We start from the raw sequence: 22791 nt of genomic DNA on the forward strand, positions 1-22791 counted from the left end.
AGTTCTGCATTTTCCATAGCTGAAGTGGAAAATACTAATTTTCTTCTTCCGGCAAGAGACCGTCGTCTAGCGAGCTTCGTATTCTTCCGTCAGAGCCTCAAAAAGGTCGTCGGAGCGGTGGCTGGACGGATCCGACTGCCTGTGAGTTTTTCTTCCTTGCCGTGGAGAGACATTTCCTCCATTTCTTCTCGTCGCAGCATCGCCGAGCCCTCTGTCGTCATCAGCAAGGCTCGCCGTAGCCTTGCCTAAGTAGCGGTGGTCGTCGGGGGTGGTCCGATCGCCGGCCATAGGGACGGTGACCGTCGGGAGAGCTCTCTCTCTCATTTGAGGGTTTTGGCGCACGTTAGCAGTTTCAAAATATATGGCGCACGATACGATCGCTAACGGCGCACGTTATGATTATTAACGGCGCACGTTAAGCGAAAAATCGCCCAAAATTGCCCACTCACGTCATTCACACTCAAAAAATTATTCTTATCTATTAATCATAAATGTTTTTGAATGGTTATTAATGCCAATTATGGAAGCTCATTCATCTCTACCTGTTTCACCTTTGTGTCTGTAGAGTTGGATTATATGAATCAGTAGTCTTTTAGTTTATGATCTATGTTTACTTCCTTCTCTTCAGTCTATCTGTTCGCTTTTTCTATATGACTATTTACATCATCATACTGCCACCATCACCATCATAGTTCTCCTTCATTCTGCTTTATCTCACAATTTCTGCTAACCTTTAATATCATCTTTTCCAGATTTCTGTCCTTCTTTTATGGGGGAATTAAGTTGGATGATGCTGATGATGTGCATGCCGCCTTAGCTTTAATGTATGGGTATGCTGCAAGATATGCTCCATCTACGGTTATAGAAGCCAGAATTGATGCTTTGGTGGTATGAAATGTGTCACTCTTGTTTCTATATTTTTTTTTCTAGTCTAATTGTTTTGCTTTTTCTTTTCTTGAGAATCTTGAAAATTCATTAAGAGAGAAAATGGGAATTAAAAAAGAAAATTTAACAAAGCAAGGCCATCTAATACTAAGAAAGCCTTCATAGGGCAAAGAAAGAACAAAGCTTCAAACCAGAAAAAACAGAAGAAAACCAAAGACCACGATCAATCATCCAGGGTCAATTGGGTAAGTGTTGCTCCCCTCAAGTTTTTTTCTTTTTTGAGTGACATGGCCATCGACATTGCGGATGACACCCCCATATCTAGCAATCCCGGGACAACGGCGGGCACTCCCATCAAAATGTAGCTTAGGAGTACCCCGAAGAAGGAGTCCAAGCAAGATTAATTGGGGAGGGGGGGAGTAGGTAATAATCACAGTGCCACTAGCATCAAAGATCACTCCACCAAAGCCCGCTAAACCAGGACATCCGAGGGCGCACCCATCAATGTTGAGCTTGAAGTGACCAGCCAGGGGGGCAACCCAAACCATCATCTGAGGTGATGGGGAGGGGGTAGCCATTTGAGCAATCACGTTCCAATTGACACGAAAGGGGGCACAGGAGAGGTGCTGAAACTCCTTTCTAGAGTGCATCCAAGTAGAGATGTGACCCGTGGCAGTACAGAAAGCCTCAGTAACCGTGCGAAAAGTGTGGTCAAATCTCTTAGCATTTCTGACACCAAGGAATGTGGGCTATACATGCAGATAAAAGGAGCTTGCCCTACCTGGGTAGGCGGGTCCTAGAGGAGAGGAGACACGAACTCAAATCCTGGGGAATACAGATATGGAGGCCCAAGCTGCAGAGAAGCGAAGACGAAACATGTCAAGCAAAGGAGCAGTGTAGGAGCAAGTGACAAATAGATTCCTACTCCTTTCCACAAAAGGGGCAGAGAGGATCCAGTGATGAGTTTCCACGATGAAAAAGATTGTCAGTAGTGAGGATCTTGTTACGACAAGCGCTCCCAAAAAAGAATTGTGACTGGGAAGGAGCCATGTGGCGCCAGCCAGAGGTAGCCGAGTGAGGCGAAGGGGATCTGGCCCTACCCATGAGTTGGCGATAGGCTGAGGAGACAGAAAAACGACCACGATCATTGGGGATCCAAATTATCCAATCAAACACATGAGGTTGGAGGGTGATGATGCCAAGATCATCGATCAGGCTACAGATGACAATGACCTCGTCATCATAGAGATTCCGACGAAGGTGGAGATCCCAAGTACCATTAACCTAGGCATCAGCCACAGAGAGGTTGCAGCAAGTATTAAGCTGGAGGAGTGAAGGGAGGGAGGGTGAAAGCAATAGGCCTAGCTCCTGCCCACTAGTGAGTCCAAAAGTTGAGGCTGGATCCGTTTCCAACAAAAAACCTGATGGCCGACCTGAAGACATGGAACATATAAGGAAATGCTCTCCAGAGAGGGGAGAGGTTGCACTTGCTGCCATCAAGAAACCAGTTCGCCCGAGAAGGCAGAGCTTAGAAACCACCATCGGCTTCAAAAAGCTACAAAGTTGGAGTTGAACTTCCAAAACCACTCGAGAAGGAAAGCAGCTCCCTTATCCTTAGTGCGTCTAATTCCCAGATCACCAATAGTCTTTGGCATACAAATGCCATTCCAATTGAACAGATGATAATGAAAGTCATTGCTAATTCCTTGCCATAAGAAACGCCTTTTGATCATGTCAATGGGCCGACAAACAGAGGTGGGGCAAGGAACAAATGAACGTACAAAACATGTAGAGGTTGATTGACACTTCATTGTGATGTGGTTATGAGTGGAGCAGTGGTTACACTGTATGTTAGATCAGCTGATCAGACTGGTGACACTTTCTCTAGATCTTTGGACAGAAAAGAGTTTGAAAGTTTTTGTAACAAGCTAGGTTTTCTTGACTTACATACTCCAGCTTGAGGGGAGTGTTACAATATTCCAGCAGCTGTCTTGGCTCTTGGCTCTCTCTTTGTTCTCTTTTGTGTTTGAACAAGGAAACCGTTGATTTCTTGACTATTCGCTGCTTCATTTGGATGTCTTTAAAGTTTAATGGTCGTAATCTGTTGTATTTCATCTCTTATTTACCCTCATTTTTGTCTGTTAAAGTTGTTGTATTTAAACCGCTGTACAATTGTTTACTTGTGGCTTAAATTAATTCATCTAAATAAGAGGTCTACCTTGGGTGTTGTTTTCTTCTCTCTCTCTCTCTCTTTCTCTCTCTCTCTCTCTCTCTCTCTTTCTCTCTCTTTCTCTCTCAGTATGGTAAAGATGAGGTTGCTCATTCCACTTTACACAATGCCCATTCAATTCTTCCCAGAAATCTCCTATCACTTCCTGATACTGGACTGCAGGCAGGCATTGGAAAATGACAGCGAGTTTACTGTCAACTCTACTTCTAAATTATTGGGGGTTAATATACCTTCTACTAAATGCATCCAAGATTTCCAAGACCCTTTTATCCCAACCTGTAAGAATCCCATAATATTCTTTATTTTATTAAGAGATCTTATAAATAAGAAGGGATAAGTTCTTTATTTGATACTTTCTCTTGTTTTCTCCTTTTTTCTGCCCCAGTTCTCTTCATTTTAATACAGTTACATCTTTTCCTGCACAAGCTTCTGGTGGGTGGTTTCCCTACCTCCATCTCATGATGCTCTAACATAAACGTTAATAGATAATAAGGTGATGTTAAGACTGTCTATTATATTCAGTAATTTAGTTGTTGTTGAAGGCACACCTTATTTAATGTTACCTTTCTAGTCTTTTTCAAATTTTTATATATCCGATTTGGTACTGTTAAGTTATTTGGTCAAGATAATGATCTTTTTAACCTGGTTAAATGATGCATTCTGGACATGCTGATCATTTGTGAAGTACTTATACAGGGGACTAATATGCTCTCTCGACTTCTTCATGTTGAACGTCCTACTGCAAAGCAAGCTGTTATTACTGCAATTGATCTACTAGGTGGGCCTGATTACCTTAAACTTTTAAATTTTGTTCACTCAACTTTGTGCAACCTCCTGCATAATACAAAGAGGAACATTTACTTATTATTTATATGTTCAACAAACTACTATTAGAGAAATATTAGAAAGTAATGAATAAAAATAAAACGGAAAACAAGAAGAAAGATAAAGAATATAGCTGCCTGTGGTTAGCATACAGTACTCTTCTCCTGGAGTCTGGGGATGCCAGCATCTCTTCTATATAGTAAGCTCATTAGTGGTTTTCATATATTATTTCTCTTAATAAATTTCTCCCATTTTGTTTAAAACTCATCATTGGTAGTTAAGTTATCCATACTGTTTAATTGTGTGCAAAAGAAGTCTGTATTTTTTATGTTTACTTTGATCCTGTGAAGGAAAATTTTGCGATATCAAAGGAAAGATGCCTGTATTTAGGCCATTTTGGAAAATGATGAGAATATCTCTAAAAAGAGAAGAAAAATATGAAGTAGAATTTTTTTAGAAAACAGCAAGAAAAAGAGCCAACAAAGCTTCCAGTTACAAAGGAAACAAAAAATTCTTAAGACTAAATACAATCACCATTAATGTCAAGAGGAAAAGAGTCTTCCACAAGTTTCTTGTACAAGCAAAAGAATCTGCCATGCAGTTAGTTCTCAGAATATGTGAGCATAAGACTAAAAGAGATCTATTAAGGTTATAAACTTGTATTTGGTCTCACATTCCGAGATCTGCTAATTCGGCAGTAGATGTGTTTGCCAAGACGGAACAAACCTTCAATCTCTTGTTGTTAGGGATTTGCTCCTTTCCCCTTTGTAATTTTCTCTGTTAATATATACACCTTTTTCAAAAAAAAAAAAAGTTATAAACTTTGTAAAAAAAATTGGTCCAAATTCGAAAAGAGACTTTGCATGTCCGTACGCGTAGGTGAGAACCCGAGAGTGAGCGAACCTTCGCGGGTCACCATCCCCACGGACGACAACCAGAACCCACAACATCGGACCTCTGGCAAGACTGCAGTCATCTCCTCCGACGTTGACTGACTGTACGACGACGCCTCGCCAAATAGATTCGAAACAGATCCTTCCTCCAAACGCAGAAGAAATCCCCCCAGACGATCGGATCTCTTAGCTTTTCCTTCCGATGAGCCTCCAAAGCCTCCAATGAAAGATTTTGACGCCAGTTGGACGGCAATCTTCTGGCGTAAGAAGAGAAACCACCCTGTCCGATTCAGTTACGGAAAAAGCAGAGTTACAGTGGAGAGAGTTGTCCGGAGCTCCGGCCATGTGATCCACATTTCCTTTGCTATCAGATTGAAGCTTTCTCAAGGAGCCCGTATGGGCCTCAGTGGATGTGGTGGGATCGACTGGTGGCATCCTACTTGTGTGGGACACCATTACTATCGAGGTGCTAGATCGTTGTTGTGGCACCTACTCCCTCGGAATCAAGCTGAGAGACAAAGGTTTGGGAAACTTTTGGTGCCTAGTGGGTGTCTACCGACCAACCAGACACAATGAGTTACATCTCTTCTGGGATGGCCTCTTGATGACTTGTCAGAAATGGCCTATTACTCTGATGCTAGTGAGCGACTTCAACGTTACCCATTTCTGCCATGTGAAATCCCCACCTTCTCGGAGAATCACAACCTCCATGAGGCTTTTTGCAGACTCTATTGGTTGCTAAGACTTGGACGAGATAGTCCTATTTGGGAAGACCTTCACTTGGTCCAGTGGTAGATAGCCCTCGGTCCTTCCCAAGCTTGACCGGTTCTTAGCCAATAATGACTGGCTCCAGCTATATAGCAATGTCACCGGCAAAGTTCTCAATTGAGTTGTATCAAATCATTGACCGATCATGGTTGATACCCACTTCTGCAGCTGCCCCTCCCCCCTCCCCCCCCCCCCCCCCCCCCCCTTGCTTGGATGGCGGACACCTCTATCCAGTCCTTTTGGCAGAGGATGGTCGTTGCTGGTCCGAACGGATGGTCCTTCTCGATAAAGGTCAAGTTGTTGAAGTCGATGCTACGCTCCTGGGCCTCTATGAGAAAGGCCTCATCCTCGGCAGAGAGTGCCTCCACCCTTGCTCAGATTGCCTCTTTAGACTCAAAGGAGGAGTCTAGAGGCCTCTCTTCCTCAAAAGCAACCTAGAGATATGCCGTCCAAGGGCAACTGCAATCCTTAGCTCATAGTGAGCTCGTGCACTGGAAGCAGCGTGCTCGATTCAAGTGGCTCTCAGAACGGGATGCAAATACTAAGTTCTTCATTGCAATCGCTTTTGCTCAGAGAAGAGCCAATCGCATCACCACGCTTAGTGTCAATGGTGAGGCCACTTCGGATCGATCCCTTATTTCAAACTCATTAGTGAATTTTTTTGCAGATCTATATTCTGATCGCCAGCTAGTCTACCCTTTCTTCCAAAGGGTCCATATCCAGGCTATTCCATCAACAATAGCCAGTTTCATTGAGCTCCCCTTCTCCAATCGGGAAATTGAAAAAGCAGCCCTAAGTCTCCCTCTGGATCGTGCTCCGTGCCCGACTGATTTAACTGTGAATTTTACCGTCGCTGCTGGCCCCTCATTAGTGACGACATGGCCTGCATGGTTCATTCCTTCTATTAGCATCACATTAGATACAAGAGTATCAGAGCTTCCTTTACTGCCCTCATCCCTAAAAAAGAAGGGGCAAAACTCCCATAAGACTTCCGGCCGATCAGTCTCACCACCAGTACCTACAAGGTGATAGCACGCTTCCTTGCTAATCGTTTCCAGGCGGTTCTCCCTATTTCTATTCATTATGGCCAGAGTGCTTTTATTAAGGGAAGGAACACATTAGATTCAGCCATGGCGTGTCACGAGCTCATCCGCAACTTCAAGGTTTTAAAGTTCCCTAGATTCATCCTCAAGCTTGACTTCGAAAAAGCCTTTGATAGAGTTAATTGGAAGCTTCTGGACACTCTCCTAGAGAATATGGGATTTGGGAATGTTAGGAATTAGACGCCATAATTCTAGACTAATGAGAGCAATAGTAATGATCGCAGAAGAAAGGAAAAACAAGCACAAGAACAAACAAGATTTATACAGGTTCGCCTCAAGGTGAGACTACGTCTTGTCTTCCACCCCTACAGTAATCCACTATGAAGATGAAATAGTTTACAAGAGAGATTGCGCACACTTATAGGTGTTGTTTTTCTCTAACCTCTCTTGGCCGCAACTAATGCTCCTTGGATGATAAAACCCTAATAGCGGTGCCCCATATATAAAAAGGAAACTAGGGCAACCACGATACAAAAGTAAAATTTCCGAACTACCCTTAATGCAATGACAATTAATATATCGTGGACTGGGCGAGGGATCTACAACCTCAGGAGGGGGGCGGGACTCCCACGGTGAAGACCGCGTACCGACTCAATTTAGGGCGTTGATTAGGCTCCACAATTTAACAAGGGAGAAGTGGCACTTCTGGATCCAAAGCTGCATCTCCTCTATGAACTACTCCGTACTTCTCAACGGAATTGTTTGCAGGTATTTTAAGGGATCTAGGGGAATCAAACAGGGAGACCCCTTATCCCCCTTGCTTTTCAACGTGGTGGCAGAATATCTTTCCTAAATTTATTCGGCCAAGAACTCGGGATGGCTTCTCCCCATGATGGACTGTGCAGCCTTTGATATACCGAACCTTCAGTTTGTAGATGACACCATTTGTTTTGGGGTTGGTACCATGGATCAAATTAAGGAGTTGCGTGTTGGTTTGGGCTTATTTGAATTGACTTCTAGACAAAGCATTAATTGGAAGAAACCACTCTCCTAGGCTATCACATAGACTCATCTGTGCTTCGGGGCATGGCAGAGTACCTGGGGTGCGCCTTAGAAAACTTGCCAACTACATATCTGGAGCTCCCACCTTTTGATTATCGGCCTTCGGCGACGCTTTGGTCCTCTCTTATTGAGAAATTTGAGAAGAGATTAGCCACTTGGAGGGGTAAGCTTTTATCTACAACGGGGCAACTCACTCTCCTCAAGTCTTGCTTGGTAGGGATGCCAAACTATCTTCTATCATTCATGCATTGTCCGGCCTCAGTTTGCTCCAAGATTGACGCCATCCGTCAGCGCTTTCTCTGGAGAGGATCAGAAAACACTTTCAGATACCATCTGGTGAGCTGGAAGGAAATATGCATGCTTCACAATAGGGGTGGGTTAGGCATCCGGCCTACGAAGGAGATCAACAAAGCCCTTATGCTCAAGTGGATTTGGAACTTTAACGTCAAACACAACAACCTATGCAAAAAAACAAAAGGGATATGGTCATGTTCTACCTTCAGTTTTCGGGTGCTTGGTGGAGAGAGGGTGGCATCACTCATCTTTTATCCCCGATATGGAAATCAGTTCAAAAGCTTCTCCCATTATTCAGAGATGCGACTTCTTTTTACACCGGAAATGGGAGGATCCTTTTCTTTTGGTCGGATGAATGGTGTGGCCCCCACTCCTTCTTAGAAGACTTTGGGGGGCTCTCTAGGGTGGCTAGAGACCTCTCTTGCTCCGTGGCAAACTCTTGGAGTGAACATTTGTGGAGACTTTGATTTCGCCGGGGACTAAATGAGGAAGTTGCATATTTTTTCTCTCCTTTCCAGACTCGGCAGCATTACTATCTATGAACATGCAGTTGATAAACTGACATGGAAGCCCAATATCAATGGTCAATTCACAGTAGGTTATGCCTATTCTCATATTAGAGAATACGACTATAGCTTGTATGAGCATAAGGCAAACCTGGCATGGAAGCTTTCAATGCCTAGTAAGATCCAAATTTTCATGTGGACAGCCACCAGAGACGAGATCCTTACCTCCGACAACCTCCACAAAAGAGGCTTCACTGCTCCTGATCGTACTTGTCCTCTTTGTGGTGTGTGACGAGACAATCCAACATGTTCTTCTACAATGTGGGTTTTCTTGGCAAGTTTGGATGAAGATCTTTTAGAAGGTCGGCCTCCAAATGGGGCTTCACCAGGACCTCTTCGGCACCTGTCGGATGGTTATGGGGATTTGCCTTCCTAGATTGGGCAAGTTAATTTTCTTGGCATGCCTTGCGCATGACCCATGGTGTTTATGACTTGAGCGAAACAACCGGAGATTCAACTCAAAAGCCAGTACACCGGATAATACGACTTCTTATGCAATGGGCCTTATCTCCAGCTGGTTGCATACCAGAAAGAATTTGCCTCTCTATCGGGTGTTTCCCTTCGAGGAAATTGGAGCTTGATCGCTCATATGGCGGGCCCTCGCAGGACTCCGGTTATGGCTACCTGGGATCCTCCCCCAAGCGATTGCATCAAACTCAATTTTGATGGCAGTGCTTTAGACTGTCCTGGGCCGGCAGGAGCTGGTGGTGTTTTTATAGATAGCTGTGGAGTTTCTATTCTCTTCTATGTTGGGTCGGTGGGCATCACCAACTCAAACATTGCTAAAGTGAGTGCTCTTCTTTTTGGCTTTCAAATCTTCAAGGACCGTCTTCAAGATAAGCTGTTTATTGAAGGAGACTCCAAAGTTGTCATCAGTGGGTGCTCAAAAGAAAGCTCCCCCCTTGGCGCTATTGGCCTATCACTGATTGTATTGCTAACATTGTGTCCTCAATTGATTGTAATTGGAATCTCATTTCTAGATCAGCCAATTCCTTGGTTGATAAATTGGCTAAATTTGTAACCTCCCAGCAATCTCTCATTGTTCGGGAAGGCTCCCCCCCCCCCTCATTGTAATCTTGCTTGTTTGATCTTTTGATTTAATAAAATTCAACATCATTTACTGGTTGTGAGGGAGCTGCTCCCTCTTCTTTTGTAAATTTTATTGTTTATATATAAATACATCTTTATAAAAAAAAAAATTCAGCATCATTTAAAAAAAAGGTAATAAACTTTGTCGTAGCTCAGAACGACCATGGTAGTATTTTTCCCTGAAGAACGACCAATGAAGAGTCACCACACTGCAATAAGTGGCAAGAATGATGTTAACACTGAATATTGCTCTTATTCAACATTTTAGTAACTCATTGAGCAGGGTTAGAAGTCACCACTCTTACTTCCTTTTAATGCAAAGGGGTCAACCTCTCATCCTTTTTCCTGTAGAATTCTTCAATTTGCCAGTATCATGTTTCTTCTTTTGTTGCAGGCCGAGCCGTCATTAATGCTTCTGAAAATGGTATATCATTTCCACTAAAAAAGAGGGATGTGTTACTGGACTACATACTAACTTTGATGGGAAGAGATGATAATGATGATGAGCATGATGATGAAAATGTTGCTGAGTCTGATCTCGAGCTTCTTCATACCCAAGTTAGTCTCTTAGCAGGATATTCACTTGTAAATGTTCACAAGGTTCTTTTTCTGCTGCTCAACCAAAATATTTTCATTTCATGCTTGTATATGCAGACTATTGCACTCAGTGCATGCACGACTTTGGTTTCTATAGAACCAAAACTGACTATTGACACGAGGAATCATGTTATGAAGGTAACATCTGCTGTTGTTATTATTACCATTATTTATTACTATTACTACGACCAATTATACTGCTGCTGCTGCTGTTGCTGCTGCTATTATTAGTAATTATAGTGTTGAGAATTTCTTAGAGTCTCTTGTTTTAGTTTTACAGCTTGTGAACACTATACTTTTTTTGCAGGCTACTTTAGGCTTATTTGCATTGCCTAACGATCCATCGTCAGTTGTTGATTCTCTTATCGAGAACTTAATAACGTTGCTTTGTGCGATCCTTCTTACAAGGTTACTATCATCACATTGCTCTTGGTAAAAATTTTTAGACGGTTTTCTGACAGATTTCTGAACTTTGTTTGGTCCTTTCTGAAAGAAGCAGTATGTGAGTCGGAATAATGCCACACAGATTACTATCTGGAAAAATCCTGCAGTTATTAGTCGGTAAAAGGCTTAGTAACTTTGATTAGTCATTTTGGGATAGACCTGGAACTTTATTGTGGTATAAGTGTAGGGTCCTATGTTCCCCGAGCTACAAATTCTATTGCAGACGGTAGTGCTAAGCAGGGGGCCTCCCTCCATGCTCCTCTTGTAAGGGGGAGGCCTGCCTAATCTGGTTTAATGAATTCATCTCTTTCTCAAAAAAGGAAAAAAAGTGTAGGACATTTGTTCCATAGGGATTATTTCATGTCCTATTTAGTTTGTATCCTTTTTGTGTTGTTCACATCTTAGTTCTGTTATCTGTGTGTTGGCTTGGATGTGGGGGGAGTTTTGTGGGAATAATCTCACACAAACAGCTATTAGGAAAGATCTTGTGGTCATTTTTTGGGAAAATAAACACGCCTAACTTTAAATAGTCATTTTGGAATAGACCTGTACCCAACTTTAATACAATTTTTATCTATGAAATTTGAAACTAAAGAAATATTAGTTTTTTGTATGTGTTTATTTGTAATGCTTTGAATTTGAGACAACTTATTGTTGCTAGTTACTGCATGGAATGGACTGTCAATTATTTTGAATTGTATAAGTTTTATTATTTGACATCTTGTCTAGTTCTCCTGAACCATTATTTATTTTCAATAAAAACATGTATAATCAGTGGGGAGGATGGTAGAAGTCGGGTCGAGCAGCTGTTACACATTCTGAGGAAAATTGATCTATATGTTACATCACCAGTGGAACATCAGAGAAGAAGAGGTTGTCTTGCTGTGTATGAGCTGCTTCTAAAATTCCGCACACTCTGTTCTGGTGGTAACTGTGGCCGTGGTTGCCATACTAGTTGCATGCACAACAGGAAGGTTGATCGGGCCCTGCAGAGAAATCTTTCAAATCTACCTGGTAATTATGGTTTTCTATTTGTTAATGAGCATCTTTGTATTACTGTTGAGTTTAATGTTCTATCCCATAAATTGAAACTTTGGCTCAGTGCCGATGTTGGTGGATTTCATAATTTGAGGTCTTGGGTTCTAGTCTTCTGGATGTTGAGGTATCTTGGGTGTGTTCGTGTGAATGATATTCAGAATATTTTCTTGATCACTTGCAGCTGCATTTGTATTGCCAACTCGAGAGTCTTTAAACCTTGGAGAAAGGGTCATAATCTATCTCCCACGTTGTGCTGATACTGGTTCTGAAATTAGAAAAGTTTCAGCTCAGGTGTGTTTGTATTATCTGCTTCCATCTGGGAAACTTTAAATTGTAACATATAACCTTACTATTGTACTCATTGGACTAGTATAACTTATCAAGCAAATTGAAGATGTCAATCTGGATTTTATGAACTCTTCCAGATCCTTGATCTATTCTTCAGCATTTCACTATCTCTTCCAAGACCATCTGCTTTTAGTGTAGATGTGGAAACATTGTATAGTGCCTTGAGTTCCCTTGAAGATGTCATTGCAATCTTGAGAAGTGTGAGCATATTTAAAACTCTGACCTCTCTTTCCATATTTTGGGTTTTAGTGGATGCCATTTATTGAATGATTTTTAATTTTTCAGGATGCTTCTATTGATCAGTCGGAGGTCTTTAATAGGGTTGTTTCTTCTGTTTGTATTTTACTGACAAAAGAAGAGGTGACAAGTTCATATACATTCCTGTTTTTCCAGTGGATCTAGCAGTTATTTATCTGTCTTTTAGCTCATACGTTGTATTTGGGACAGCTAGTAGTTACCTTGTTTGGATGCACTTCTGCCATATGTGATAAAATTAAGCAGTCGGCAGAGGGTGTTGTTCAGGCTGTGGTTGATTTCATTACAAGAAGAGGCAATGAGTTGAATGACTCTGAAGTGTCAAGGTTGTCTCCCTTCTGTCCTTGTATTTTGAGAGAGAGAGAGAGAGAGAGAGAGAGAGAGACTGATGCTATAAAGGAGGGGCATTTTCATATTTACTTGCTGCCATCTGCTGCCTATCCACAAAGGAATTCATGACACCAGTCTCTCTCTCTCTCTCTCTCTTTATATACACATGCACACAAATTTGACTGACATGGAGTATGATTTTATGTTTTTTTGGATGTTTGGGACTTCAGGACGACCCACTCTTTGCTTTCTGCCTCAGTATTAGGTACAGATAAATATCTCCGCCAAGAAGTTCTTGTTGCAGTATCCTCATCCATTTTCTCTTCAAATTAAGTATTCAGTGGACTTCTTCGTGAATATAGTGATGATGGTCTTTAATTGTTGGGATTTCAATGTTGGAGTACCACGGTACAAGGAAAGAAAAAAACAAAGATAGAGTTGGTGCTAGTGGTTTTGGCACCAAATTTGTTTTTTGTTGGGCATAATGTTGTAAACTAAGTGATATACATTTAATTATGTTACTCATGGAAGAAGATCCTTTTCCACGTTTTGCAGCAATATTCATTCTTCTTCATCTTCTTTTTATTTTTTATTTTATCCTTTTTTTATGGGCTGTGATGGATTAAAGGATCCACTGGCATGAAGTTCTACATGTATTTCGTGTCTTTTGCCGACTATTTGAGAGTGAGAGGTATTTTATGTCGGAAAATAGTCCTAAACTGATTTGGGTTTGAAAAATCCTACAGGTAAGTGTTGGTCATTTTGATAGGAAGCAGCCCCAACTTTAATTTTGTATCAGGACCTACCCAAGCTGGTTTCTGTGTTGTGTATGAATCTATGTTTCCTTGTTTGTATATTCTCCATGTCTTGAGCCAGGTTTTTGGATTAGGGAGGGACGTGAGAGGGAGTATTGGTGGGTAAAAAGGTCCAACTTTCTATAGTTGTACTTGTGCTCTTACATCTCAAGCTTTTTGAGGGAATCATTGTGTATAGGGAGTGATATCACTGATGTTTGGGCTTCAAGGGATCTTATGCTTCTTAGTTGGGAAGAGGCTATTTAACTTGGCCTGTCACTTTGTGAGGAACCAGCCCAGATATAACATGGGAAAAGGAGAAATGTACTGCTACAGATGTGTTTGTGGGACTCTCTTCTTTTCTGAGGAAATTAGTTTCTTGAGTTGGTTGATCTTTGAATGATGTAAAGAATTTCCTGAAAATTTAGTACTGGTTGTTGACAATTAGTATTTTGGAGGTTTCTTGGTTTTATTTAACTCGCACAAGATATGTTGTCTGGCTGAAAATACTACTCCAAAGATTGTTTTCAATGAAGTATTGGCTGCTGCTGGGAGGGATGTTGTCACAAAAGATATATCGAGACTGCGAGGTGGCTGGCCTATGCAGGACGCCTTTTATGTGAGTTCCAGTTTAATTGCATATTATTTATGAAATTGAATATAACTGTTTTGATAATTTTCAAAACACTAAACATATAAGGCTGCCAATAGCTTGATGTTAGAATATGCCATGGTTTTTTCCAGAGTCGTTGTGAAATAGTAAACCCAAATCTTTTGCACTGCCACTGTTATTTGTCTTGCATGCTACCTTTTCCTTAAGGGTCTGTTTGGAACTCCATGGAAAAGAAAAGAAAAAAAAGTTAAGAATCTGACCGTTATTATTCTAAAAAATAGTTAATGAAAATGAGATTTCAAATTCTCATTTTTTTTCTTTTCTAGGGGTTCCAAACAGACCCTAAATTTCACTAATACCTGATAATTCATACCTTTGATATTCTCATGTCATTTCTTTTTTCTTTTTTCCTCTAATAGGAATTCTTTTTTTTTATTGAATTTTCTATTCTTTGGTGAAAATAGTGTTTGGAAGATTTACTTAATGATGCAGGTGGAGCAAGAGCACAGGATTTAAAGTTAGAGTTTATTATGTGGGAAAACAAAACTTGTACTCTAAAATTCTACTTGTTTATGTAGTTTCTAGTTGAGTTTCATACTCATATCTTTCCTACTTAAACTAGGAAAGCCTCGAATCTGCAATTATAAGTGAATTATGAGGGGTCCAAGAGAATATGCTGAACTACCCTAAGTTGGGAAAGAGGGGTACAAAGATCTTGAGTTTATTAGTTGAGAAAGAGGTTTCCTAAGTTGGCTTGTCATCTTCGGATGGGCCTTGAACCCAACTTCACATATTTCACATGGTATCAGATCAGGTACTCATATGTGTGTCAATATAATTTTTCGAAATCTTCTTACACAGAAAGGTAGTAAAGTTGATAGAGAAAGCTCGAGAATGGGTAACCCAACCCATAAGTGAGAACCCTCAAATTTACAATAATGTCCCTTCCCTTATATATATATATATAATATATATATATATATATATATATATATATATATATATATATACTCGATAACATCTCCCCTCAAATGGATGTTGATAAGTCAACCAGCAACAATTTGCCAACCAAAAATTGATGCTGTTGTCGAATCATTGCTTTGGTGAAGATATCGGCCACTTGGAGATCCGAAGAAATGTAAGGAAGAGATATCACCCGGCTCTCCAAGGTATCTCGGATAGAATGACAATCATCCTCAAAGTTCTTGGTGTGTTCATGGAAAACAAGTTTGATGGCAATCTGAATAGTATTAATGTTATCAGCATGAAGAGGGGTAGAAGTAGTCTAAGGAAACTAAAACACCACAAGAAGACCACGTAGCCATACAATCTCAGAACATGCAGTAGACATGGCACAATACTCGGCCTTAGTAGAGGATTTAGAAACACGATCTTGTTTCTTACATCTCCAAGAAATTAAGGGTCACCTAAAAACATACACCAACCCGTAGTAGATCGACGTGTATCCGGACACCCAGCCCAATCAGCATAACTATAAGCAACAAGTTGAAGGGATGAGCCTGTAGGAAAGAATAACCCACGAGTAGGAGAACCTTGAAGATAGTGGATGATGCGTCTAACTACAACAATATGGAGATGCCGAGAAGAGGACATAAACTAACTGACCTGATGAACTGCATAGGAGATATCGGGGCGAGTAGTGGTCAAGTAGATAAAACTCCCAACTAGGCGACGATAGAGAGTAGGGTCATCTAGAAGGTCCCCTTCATCTTTCCTGTATTTGACATTTATCTCCATAGGAGTATCAATAGAAGAAGTGTCCTCCAAACCAGCCAAGGTAATAATATCTTGGATACACTTATGTTGTTTTAAGAAAATACTCTTGGCCCGATGATGTACTTCCAGTCCTAAGAAATAGGTGAGCTGGCCAAGATCTTTCATATGAAAAGTGGCATGCAACAACTGTTGAACCTTAGTAATCAAACCACAGTCACTGCCAGTAATGATAACATCATCCACATAAACCAAGAGAAGGACTATACCCGATGCAAACTTGTGGAAGAGGAGAGAAAAATCATACTGACTTTGTGTAAACCTGAAGGTAAGAAGTGTACTGTGAAACTTCTCAAACCAAGCCCGGGGAGCTTACTTGAGTCCATATAGAGAACGTCGTAGCTTACAGACATCATGAGGAGAAGTAGTCATACCAGAGGGAAGCTTCATGTAGATCTCTTCTTGAAGATCACCGTGAAGAAAGGCGTTCTTCACATCCATCTAATGTAGTTGCCACGACTGGGAAGCAACAATAGCTAAGATGGTTCGAACCGTGGTCATTTTGGCAACAAGAGCAAATGTATCCACATAATCAATCCCATATTCCTATTTGTTGCTCAGAGCTACTAGGCGAGCTTTGTACCGATCCAAAGAGCCATCAGAGTGAAGTTTTACAAAGAAAATCCATTGACTCCCAAGAGGCTTGATTGTAGGAGGGCAAGGAACAATATTCCAAGTGTGATTCTCCTCAAGTGCTCGAAGTTCTGTTTGCATTGCATTTTGCCAACACTTATGTTCCATGGCCTGTTTGTAGTAAGAGGGAATAGAAATAGAGGATAAAGTAGTCATAGGAGAGACAGTGGAGGAGAAACCATACCAATGAGGGGGCCGAGAAGGGCGAGTAGACCGGCGAAGAGTGGTGGAAGCAGGAGTAGGAGTAGGAGCAGGCACCAGGTCAAGATCGTGAGGGGGCATAGAGGAAGTGGAACCAGACTAATGTCGACCACGTCTTCCATACACAAAACCAGGTTTGAACCTTTCTACAATTGTCAGGGAATCATAAAAACTCAACAGAAGAGAAAGATGCAGATGGCAGCTCAACGTGAGATGGAAAGAAATATTGATTTTCAAAGAAAACCACATTCGTAGAGACATGTATACAACGAGCATGTGAATCATAACAAACATAACCCTTTTGAGGTATAGTATAACCAAGAAAGGCACACTTAACAGATTGAGTTGTAAGTTTATGTCGTTCATGAGCTGGGAGATGCACAAAACAAATACAACCAAAAGTCTGAAGATCAGAATATGAAGGAGAATGGCCAAACAACTTAAAAAAGGGAGAAACATGATGTAACATAGGAGAGGGTAAGTGATTGATCAAATGAACCGAAGTAGAAAGTGTTTCACACCAAAAACGAGGAGGAACAGATGATTCAAGTAAAAGAGTTCTTACCACATCAAGAAGGTGACGATTTTTCCTCTCAGTAATACCGTTTTGTTGCGTTGTCGAAGGACAAGAACACTGAGAGACGATCCATTTGCTTTGAAGAAAGTCCTGAAACTCATTGGGCATGTATTCGCCGCCAGAATCAGAGCGAAGGACCTTGATGCTGGCAGAGAATTGAGTCTCAAGAAGTGCAAGAAAGCGCTTAAATACTAAAAAAACTTCAGCCTTAGCCTGTAGGAAGTAAACCCAAGTAAAGTGACTAAAGTCATCAATAAAAGTAACAAAGTACTTGTAATGCGCATGAGAAACAACAGGTGCAATCCCCCAAACATGACTATGAATAATATCGAAACATTGTAAGGCATGAGATGCATGATGGACATTCAAAAGAAAGATCATGAGAAGAACATGCTTTATGTCCCAATAAACCAGAATTAAACAACTTACAAAGTACATCAGAGTTTGGGTGGCCTAGACATCTATGCCACATCTCAATTCCAGAACCAACAACATTGCATGCAAATGAAAGTAAAGGAAAACTAGGAATAAAGGTGGAAGGAAACGTTAAGAGGAAAGAGTCACCCACTTTAGGCCCCTTCGCGATCATCTTGCCTGACGCTTGATCCTGCACGACACAACCAGAAAGAGAGTTATTATCAACCAATTGACCAACAGAAATAAGATTTGTGGAGAGATCAAGAGACACAAAAACATCAGTTAAGGAAGAGGAAAGATCACCAACAGCACTGATAGGCAAAGAACTGCCATCAGCGGTGTTAATTTTCAGATCTCCATCATAATTTCTGACATTGGAAAGAGAACAACAGTATTGGTCTTATGGTTAGATGCTCTGGAGTCAAAATACCATGGCTTAGAAGAAACTTTATGATTACCTAAGAGCCTAGAAGAAGAAAAAACAGAGATGATCACCTGTTGTACCATTTCAGGAGTATGTTATGGTTTTCAGGCAATGGGGCGAGAATTGGAACAACTGGCAAGGCAGCAGGCAATGCAGTAGAACTAGAGACACTAGCGGAGGCATGATAAGCAACACCCCGCTTCCTTTCTGGAACAAGCAGAGATGATATGACCCTGTTTCTTGCAGTAGTTACAAAACTTCTTAGGACAATCCCGAGCAATATGACCAAAAGCTTTACAACTAAAGCACTGGACATCATGCATGTCTCGACCCTTATTCCTCCCTTGTGTTGTATAAGCCACAGTAACAGGGACACTAACATTAGCCCGATGTTCCATGCCAGCCTGAGTTACTATACGCTGCTCCTCACGAAGAAGTTCACTGAAACAAGCATCTAGAGATGGTACAGGATGACGATTCATCAAATTAGAACATGCAATTTCAAAATTGGAACGGAGCTTCATCCAGAATTGATCTCTCTTGCTTGTTTCATGCACTGCTTGAACAGCAAAGAGAGCTGCAACGGGAACATTAGCATGAATGATGATTGAATAGTTAGCCCAAAGATTTTGAAAACCAGAAAAATATTTCTCAATGGAGAGGCTTCCCTGTGTGAAATTAGCCATTTCATACTCCAATTGAAAACGCCGATTCGTGTTGTCTTGATGGTAAACCTTGTTGAGGTAATTCCACATGTCAGCAGCATTTTGATAAGGCCTCAGATTGAGAACAAAATCAGGCCCAACGGAGCCAAGGATCCATGTCATGACCTTAGTATCCTTGCTTTCCACTTGGACAAAGCCTCGACCTCTTGAGGTGCGGGATCACTCCCATCTATATGGCCCCATAACAAATAAATGAAACTGAAATTCCCAAGCAGCGTAATTTTTACCCGTGAAACGAATAGGGAATGAGTCTAACCTTTCAGATGACATGATAAAATCCAAACAGCAACGACAAAATAGTTCTCCTATGCAAATGAAATTCAACGGAATGAACAGCGAGCTCTTTGGACAGAACCCCACGCCGAAAACTCCAGTCCAAGAAACAAGACATTGAACCTCCACTAACAGATCTACTTCCGAACCCCACTCCAAAAAGAACAGAAATCAACAAACTCCAACAATGAGCCTACTACAGGAATCGTAAAATTCCGTGAGCCCGTAATGATCTCCTCTGAGAGAAACCACACAAGCCAGACAAAATCCAATGAATAAGAAACGAGGAAAGAAACCTCTCTGGACAGAACCACCGAACGCCCACGAAAGCCTCTGCAAACGGGAACCCCAACGGAACGAAATCGACCGAAAGCGACAAAGAACTCAGACAAACCAAGAGTCTCCGCCGAATGAGATCCTCCGCAAAGAACCTCCAAAATCCATTGCATAAGACAAATCGAGAACCGAGAACCGACGAACTGAGAAAGATGGGAAAGATAACCCACCTCTAATAGCACCCAAATATGTCGAAGGAGTACTCGTCGATGATCTCCAAATGCAACTCAGATGGCGCCGAGAACGAAAGAAAAAAAAAATTCAAACCTCTGAACCTAGCTCTGATACCATGTCAATATAATTTTTCTGAAATCTTCTTACACAAAGAGGTAGCAAAGTTGATAGAGAAAGCTCAAGAATGGGTAACCCAACCCGTAAGTGGTGACCCTCATAAAATTACAATAATGCCCCTCCTCTTATATATATATGATAACAATGTGGGCCTATGCCTAAACTATCCACTTGTAAAGCCACAAAAGAGGGTTTACACCTAAAATTATCCACTTGTAGAGCCACAAAAGAGGGCCTACACCTAAAACTATCTACTTATAGAGCCACAAAAGGGGGCATACACCTAAATTATCCACTTGTAGAGCCACAAAAGAGGGCCTACACCTAAATTATCCACTTGTAGAGCCACAAAAGAGGGCCTACATGTGAGGGGGAGTGTTAAGGAATAGTCCACATGGATTAGTGAGTACAAAGATCTTGAGTTTATTAGTTGGGAAAAAGATTTCCTAAGTTGGCTAGCCATTTTGGGATGGGCCTTGGACCCAACTTCACATGGTATCAGAGCAGGTACTCATATGTGGGCCTACACTTAAACTATCCACTTTTAGAGACACAAAAGAGGGCCTACACCTAAACTATCCACTTCTAGAGACACAAAAGAGGGCCTACACTTAAACTGTCCACTTGTAGAGCCACGAAAAATGGCCTACAACTAAAATTATCCACTTATAGAACCACAAAAGAGGGCCTACACCTAAATTATCCGCTTGTAGAGCCACAAAAGAGGGCCTACTCATGAGGGGGAGTGTTAATGAATAGTCCCACATGGATTTGTGAGTACAAAGATCTTGAGTTTATTAGTTGGGAAAGAGGTTTCCTAAGTTGACTAGTCATTTTGGGATGGGCCTTGGACCAACTTAACATAACTAAAATACCTTTAATTGAGACTCTTTTGTAAGACCTCCTCCTATGAGATTCTCGTAAGTCTCCATCATATTAATTCTGGCTCTGTGACACTTCTTACCATGAGAGCCATGTAAGACTTCCATATTTGTTCTTCAACAAAAAAGTTAAGAGAGGAGAACAAGAGACTCTAAAGATAGAAAGTGAGAAGAATAGGCCATATTCTTCGATTTTGTTGAAAATAATCTTAACTGCAGGCAATCTTGAGTCTTGTCCTTCGGGAAGTTAACAAAAATATCCCACTTTTGCAGGCTTTGTCTGTTTGTTAGATTCTTGCATTCTCGGCTTCTTCTTTTTGTATTGTTGGCCTTGCTGTTTGTCTTTGGCTGGCTCTTTGTATTTGTAACTTCTTATACTTCTTTTTCTTCTTAATAAATTCTCATCATTCTCAAAAAAAAAAAAAAAAGTGTTGTTGGAAATGAATCAGTTGATCACCTCCTCATGGCCTCTTTCCCCCCTCCCCTTTAGATGGGAATTTCCCTTCTTTTTTGTTTTCTCATTTTGCAGGAATATCTTCTTTTTTACTTCTTTAATTTTTTCAGGATTTTTTTATGTCAATAGGTATTTTCCCAGCATGCCGTACTTTCAGTCCTGTTTCTGGAGCATCTAGTTTCTGTGCTAAACCATACAAGTATCATCAGAGGGGAGCTAGACAAAGTAGAGAACCAATCATTTGAAAACCTTACAGACGAAGACATTCTCCAAGCCGCTGTTCTTGCCATGACTGCCTTGTTCAGGTCTGATATCATTAGATTGTGAAGGAGGCGATCATCTTATTTATTTTTCCCTTTTGTTCTTGTTAGAAGATGTTGTATCCGGTTTCAGGGGTGGCGGTAAGATTGGAAGAAAAGCTGTTGAACAGAGATATCCTGCTGTTCTATCGGAACTTACTCTTCAGTTAGGAAGCTGTCATGGTATCGCTGGTTCTGGCCAACAACAACCACTGTGGTATCTCCATGGACTTTCCCATGGATTTTTCTGTGCAATGAAATGAGTCACTGTTCTGTTCTGTTCATTTAGTTTTTTTTTTTTTTTAAAATTGCAGGACTTTGTTGGCTGCCTTTCAGTCATTTTGTGAATGTGTTGGTGATCTTGAAATGGGCAAGGTATTATTTCTCCATATCTGAAATTTTTAATAGTACAGTCATATGTGAGTTTCTCTTGTGAGGAAGATTCAAGTTAAATTATTTTAACAACTAGTAGGTTTTGGCAAAAGGTGGAGAACAAAATGAAAATGAGAAATTGACTAATCTTATTGGTGACCTGGCTAGTTGTGTCTCCATAAAGAGGCCTAAAGAGGTATAATGAACCGGTAACCTTTTCCTCTTCCATTTTGGTTGCAGCTTTTTTGCACATCTTATTTATTTTTATCTTTTGTGGCTTCAATCTGTAGGTTCAGCCTATATGTGCAATTCTCAGTGAAGCTCTGAATCGTCGCCAGTGTTTTCAAAGGGAAGCTGCTGCAGCAGCATTATCAGAGTTTATTCGTTATTGGTAATCTTTCACAGCTGACTATAATGGGTTTGTTATTGTGGTTGTAGAGGCTTTGTATGAAGAGAGAATGAACATTCGTCTCTTTTGTGATCTACTTCCAAGATAATTTAAAAGTAATAAAAGTTATTTATTTTCGAAGTCATGAAAGATTTATAAGTTATCTCCCACATGTGAAGTGGATGATCCTTGTTGAAGTTCATTTAGGTTTATCTGGGAGGCTGTTTTCTAACCAAAAAATTCAGTATCGGCCAAGTCTAGTTTTAGCACCCTAGAGTTTCATGTTGTTGAAAGAGGCGGGTGAAAACTGACTGTAGAGAGAGGCAGAGTTTTCTTTTTTCTTTTTTGAGAATGCAAAATTTTCATTAAAAAGTGGAGACAGATTTAGGTATAATACAACCGTCCATGAACAAGTGACCAACAAAGAAGGGTAATAAAAGGAAGACAACAAATGGAAGGACCCTTCTCTTCTGGTCAAACGAATGGTGTGGCCCCCAATCCCTCTCAAAGGACTTCTCGGGGCTACATAGGGTGGCAAACGACCTCTCTTGCTCTGTGGCTGATTCATGGAGTGACTTGTGGAGTCTCCCGTTCTGCCAAATGATAAGGAATTGTTGGCTTTTTGCTCTCTCCTTACCAGACTCAGCAGTAC

At 41.0% G+C, this 22791-nt stretch overlaps 1 protein-coding gene across 3 annotated transcripts in view; it reads left to right on the forward strand.

Moving 5' to 3' along the window:
• Positions 1 to 22791, forward strand: part of LOC137944269 (protein SHOOT GRAVITROPISM 6) — a 107473-nt gene that overhangs the window by 70354 nt on the left and 14328 nt on the right. For 2 of the 3 annotated variants that reach the window (XM_068789899.1, XM_068789901.1), the window contains 17 exons: positions 753 to 888; positions 3812 to 3893; positions 10050 to 10213; positions 10310 to 10390; positions 10560 to 10684; positions 11472 to 11710; positions 11916 to 12025; positions 12160 to 12282; positions 12368 to 12442; positions 12530 to 12663; positions 12898 to 12970; positions 13949 to 14080; positions 21210 to 21385; positions 21474 to 21596; positions 21694 to 21754; positions 21852 to 21947; positions 22042 to 22142. In XM_068789899.1, the coding sequence (XP_068646000.1) occupies positions 753 to 888; positions 3812 to 3893; positions 10050 to 10213; positions 10310 to 10390; positions 10560 to 10684; positions 11472 to 11710; positions 11916 to 12025; positions 12160 to 12282; positions 12368 to 12442; positions 12530 to 12663; positions 12898 to 12970; positions 13949 to 14080; positions 21210 to 21385; positions 21474 to 21596; positions 21694 to 21754; positions 21852 to 21947; positions 22042 to 22142 (2031 nt within the window). The remainder of the gene's footprint in view (positions 1 to 752; positions 889 to 3811; positions 3894 to 10049; positions 10214 to 10309; positions 10391 to 10559; positions 10685 to 11471; positions 11711 to 11915; positions 12026 to 12159; positions 12283 to 12367; positions 12443 to 12529; positions 12664 to 12897; positions 12971 to 13948; positions 14081 to 21209; positions 21386 to 21473; positions 21597 to 21693; positions 21755 to 21851; positions 21948 to 22041; positions 22143 to 22791) is intronic. The other variant, XM_068789900.1, reaches the window with a different exon arrangement.

This window comes from Aristolochia californica, unplaced genomic scaffold (genome assembly GCF_029961685.1).
Source record: "Aristolochia californica isolate CCGP_79_NKW_82.1479 unplaced genomic scaffold, dmAriCali1.0.hap1 SCAF_11, whole genome shotgun sequence".
In the NCBI taxonomy this organism is placed as follows: domain Eukaryota; kingdom Viridiplantae; phylum Streptophyta; class Magnoliopsida; order Piperales; family Aristolochiaceae; genus Aristolochia; species Aristolochia californica.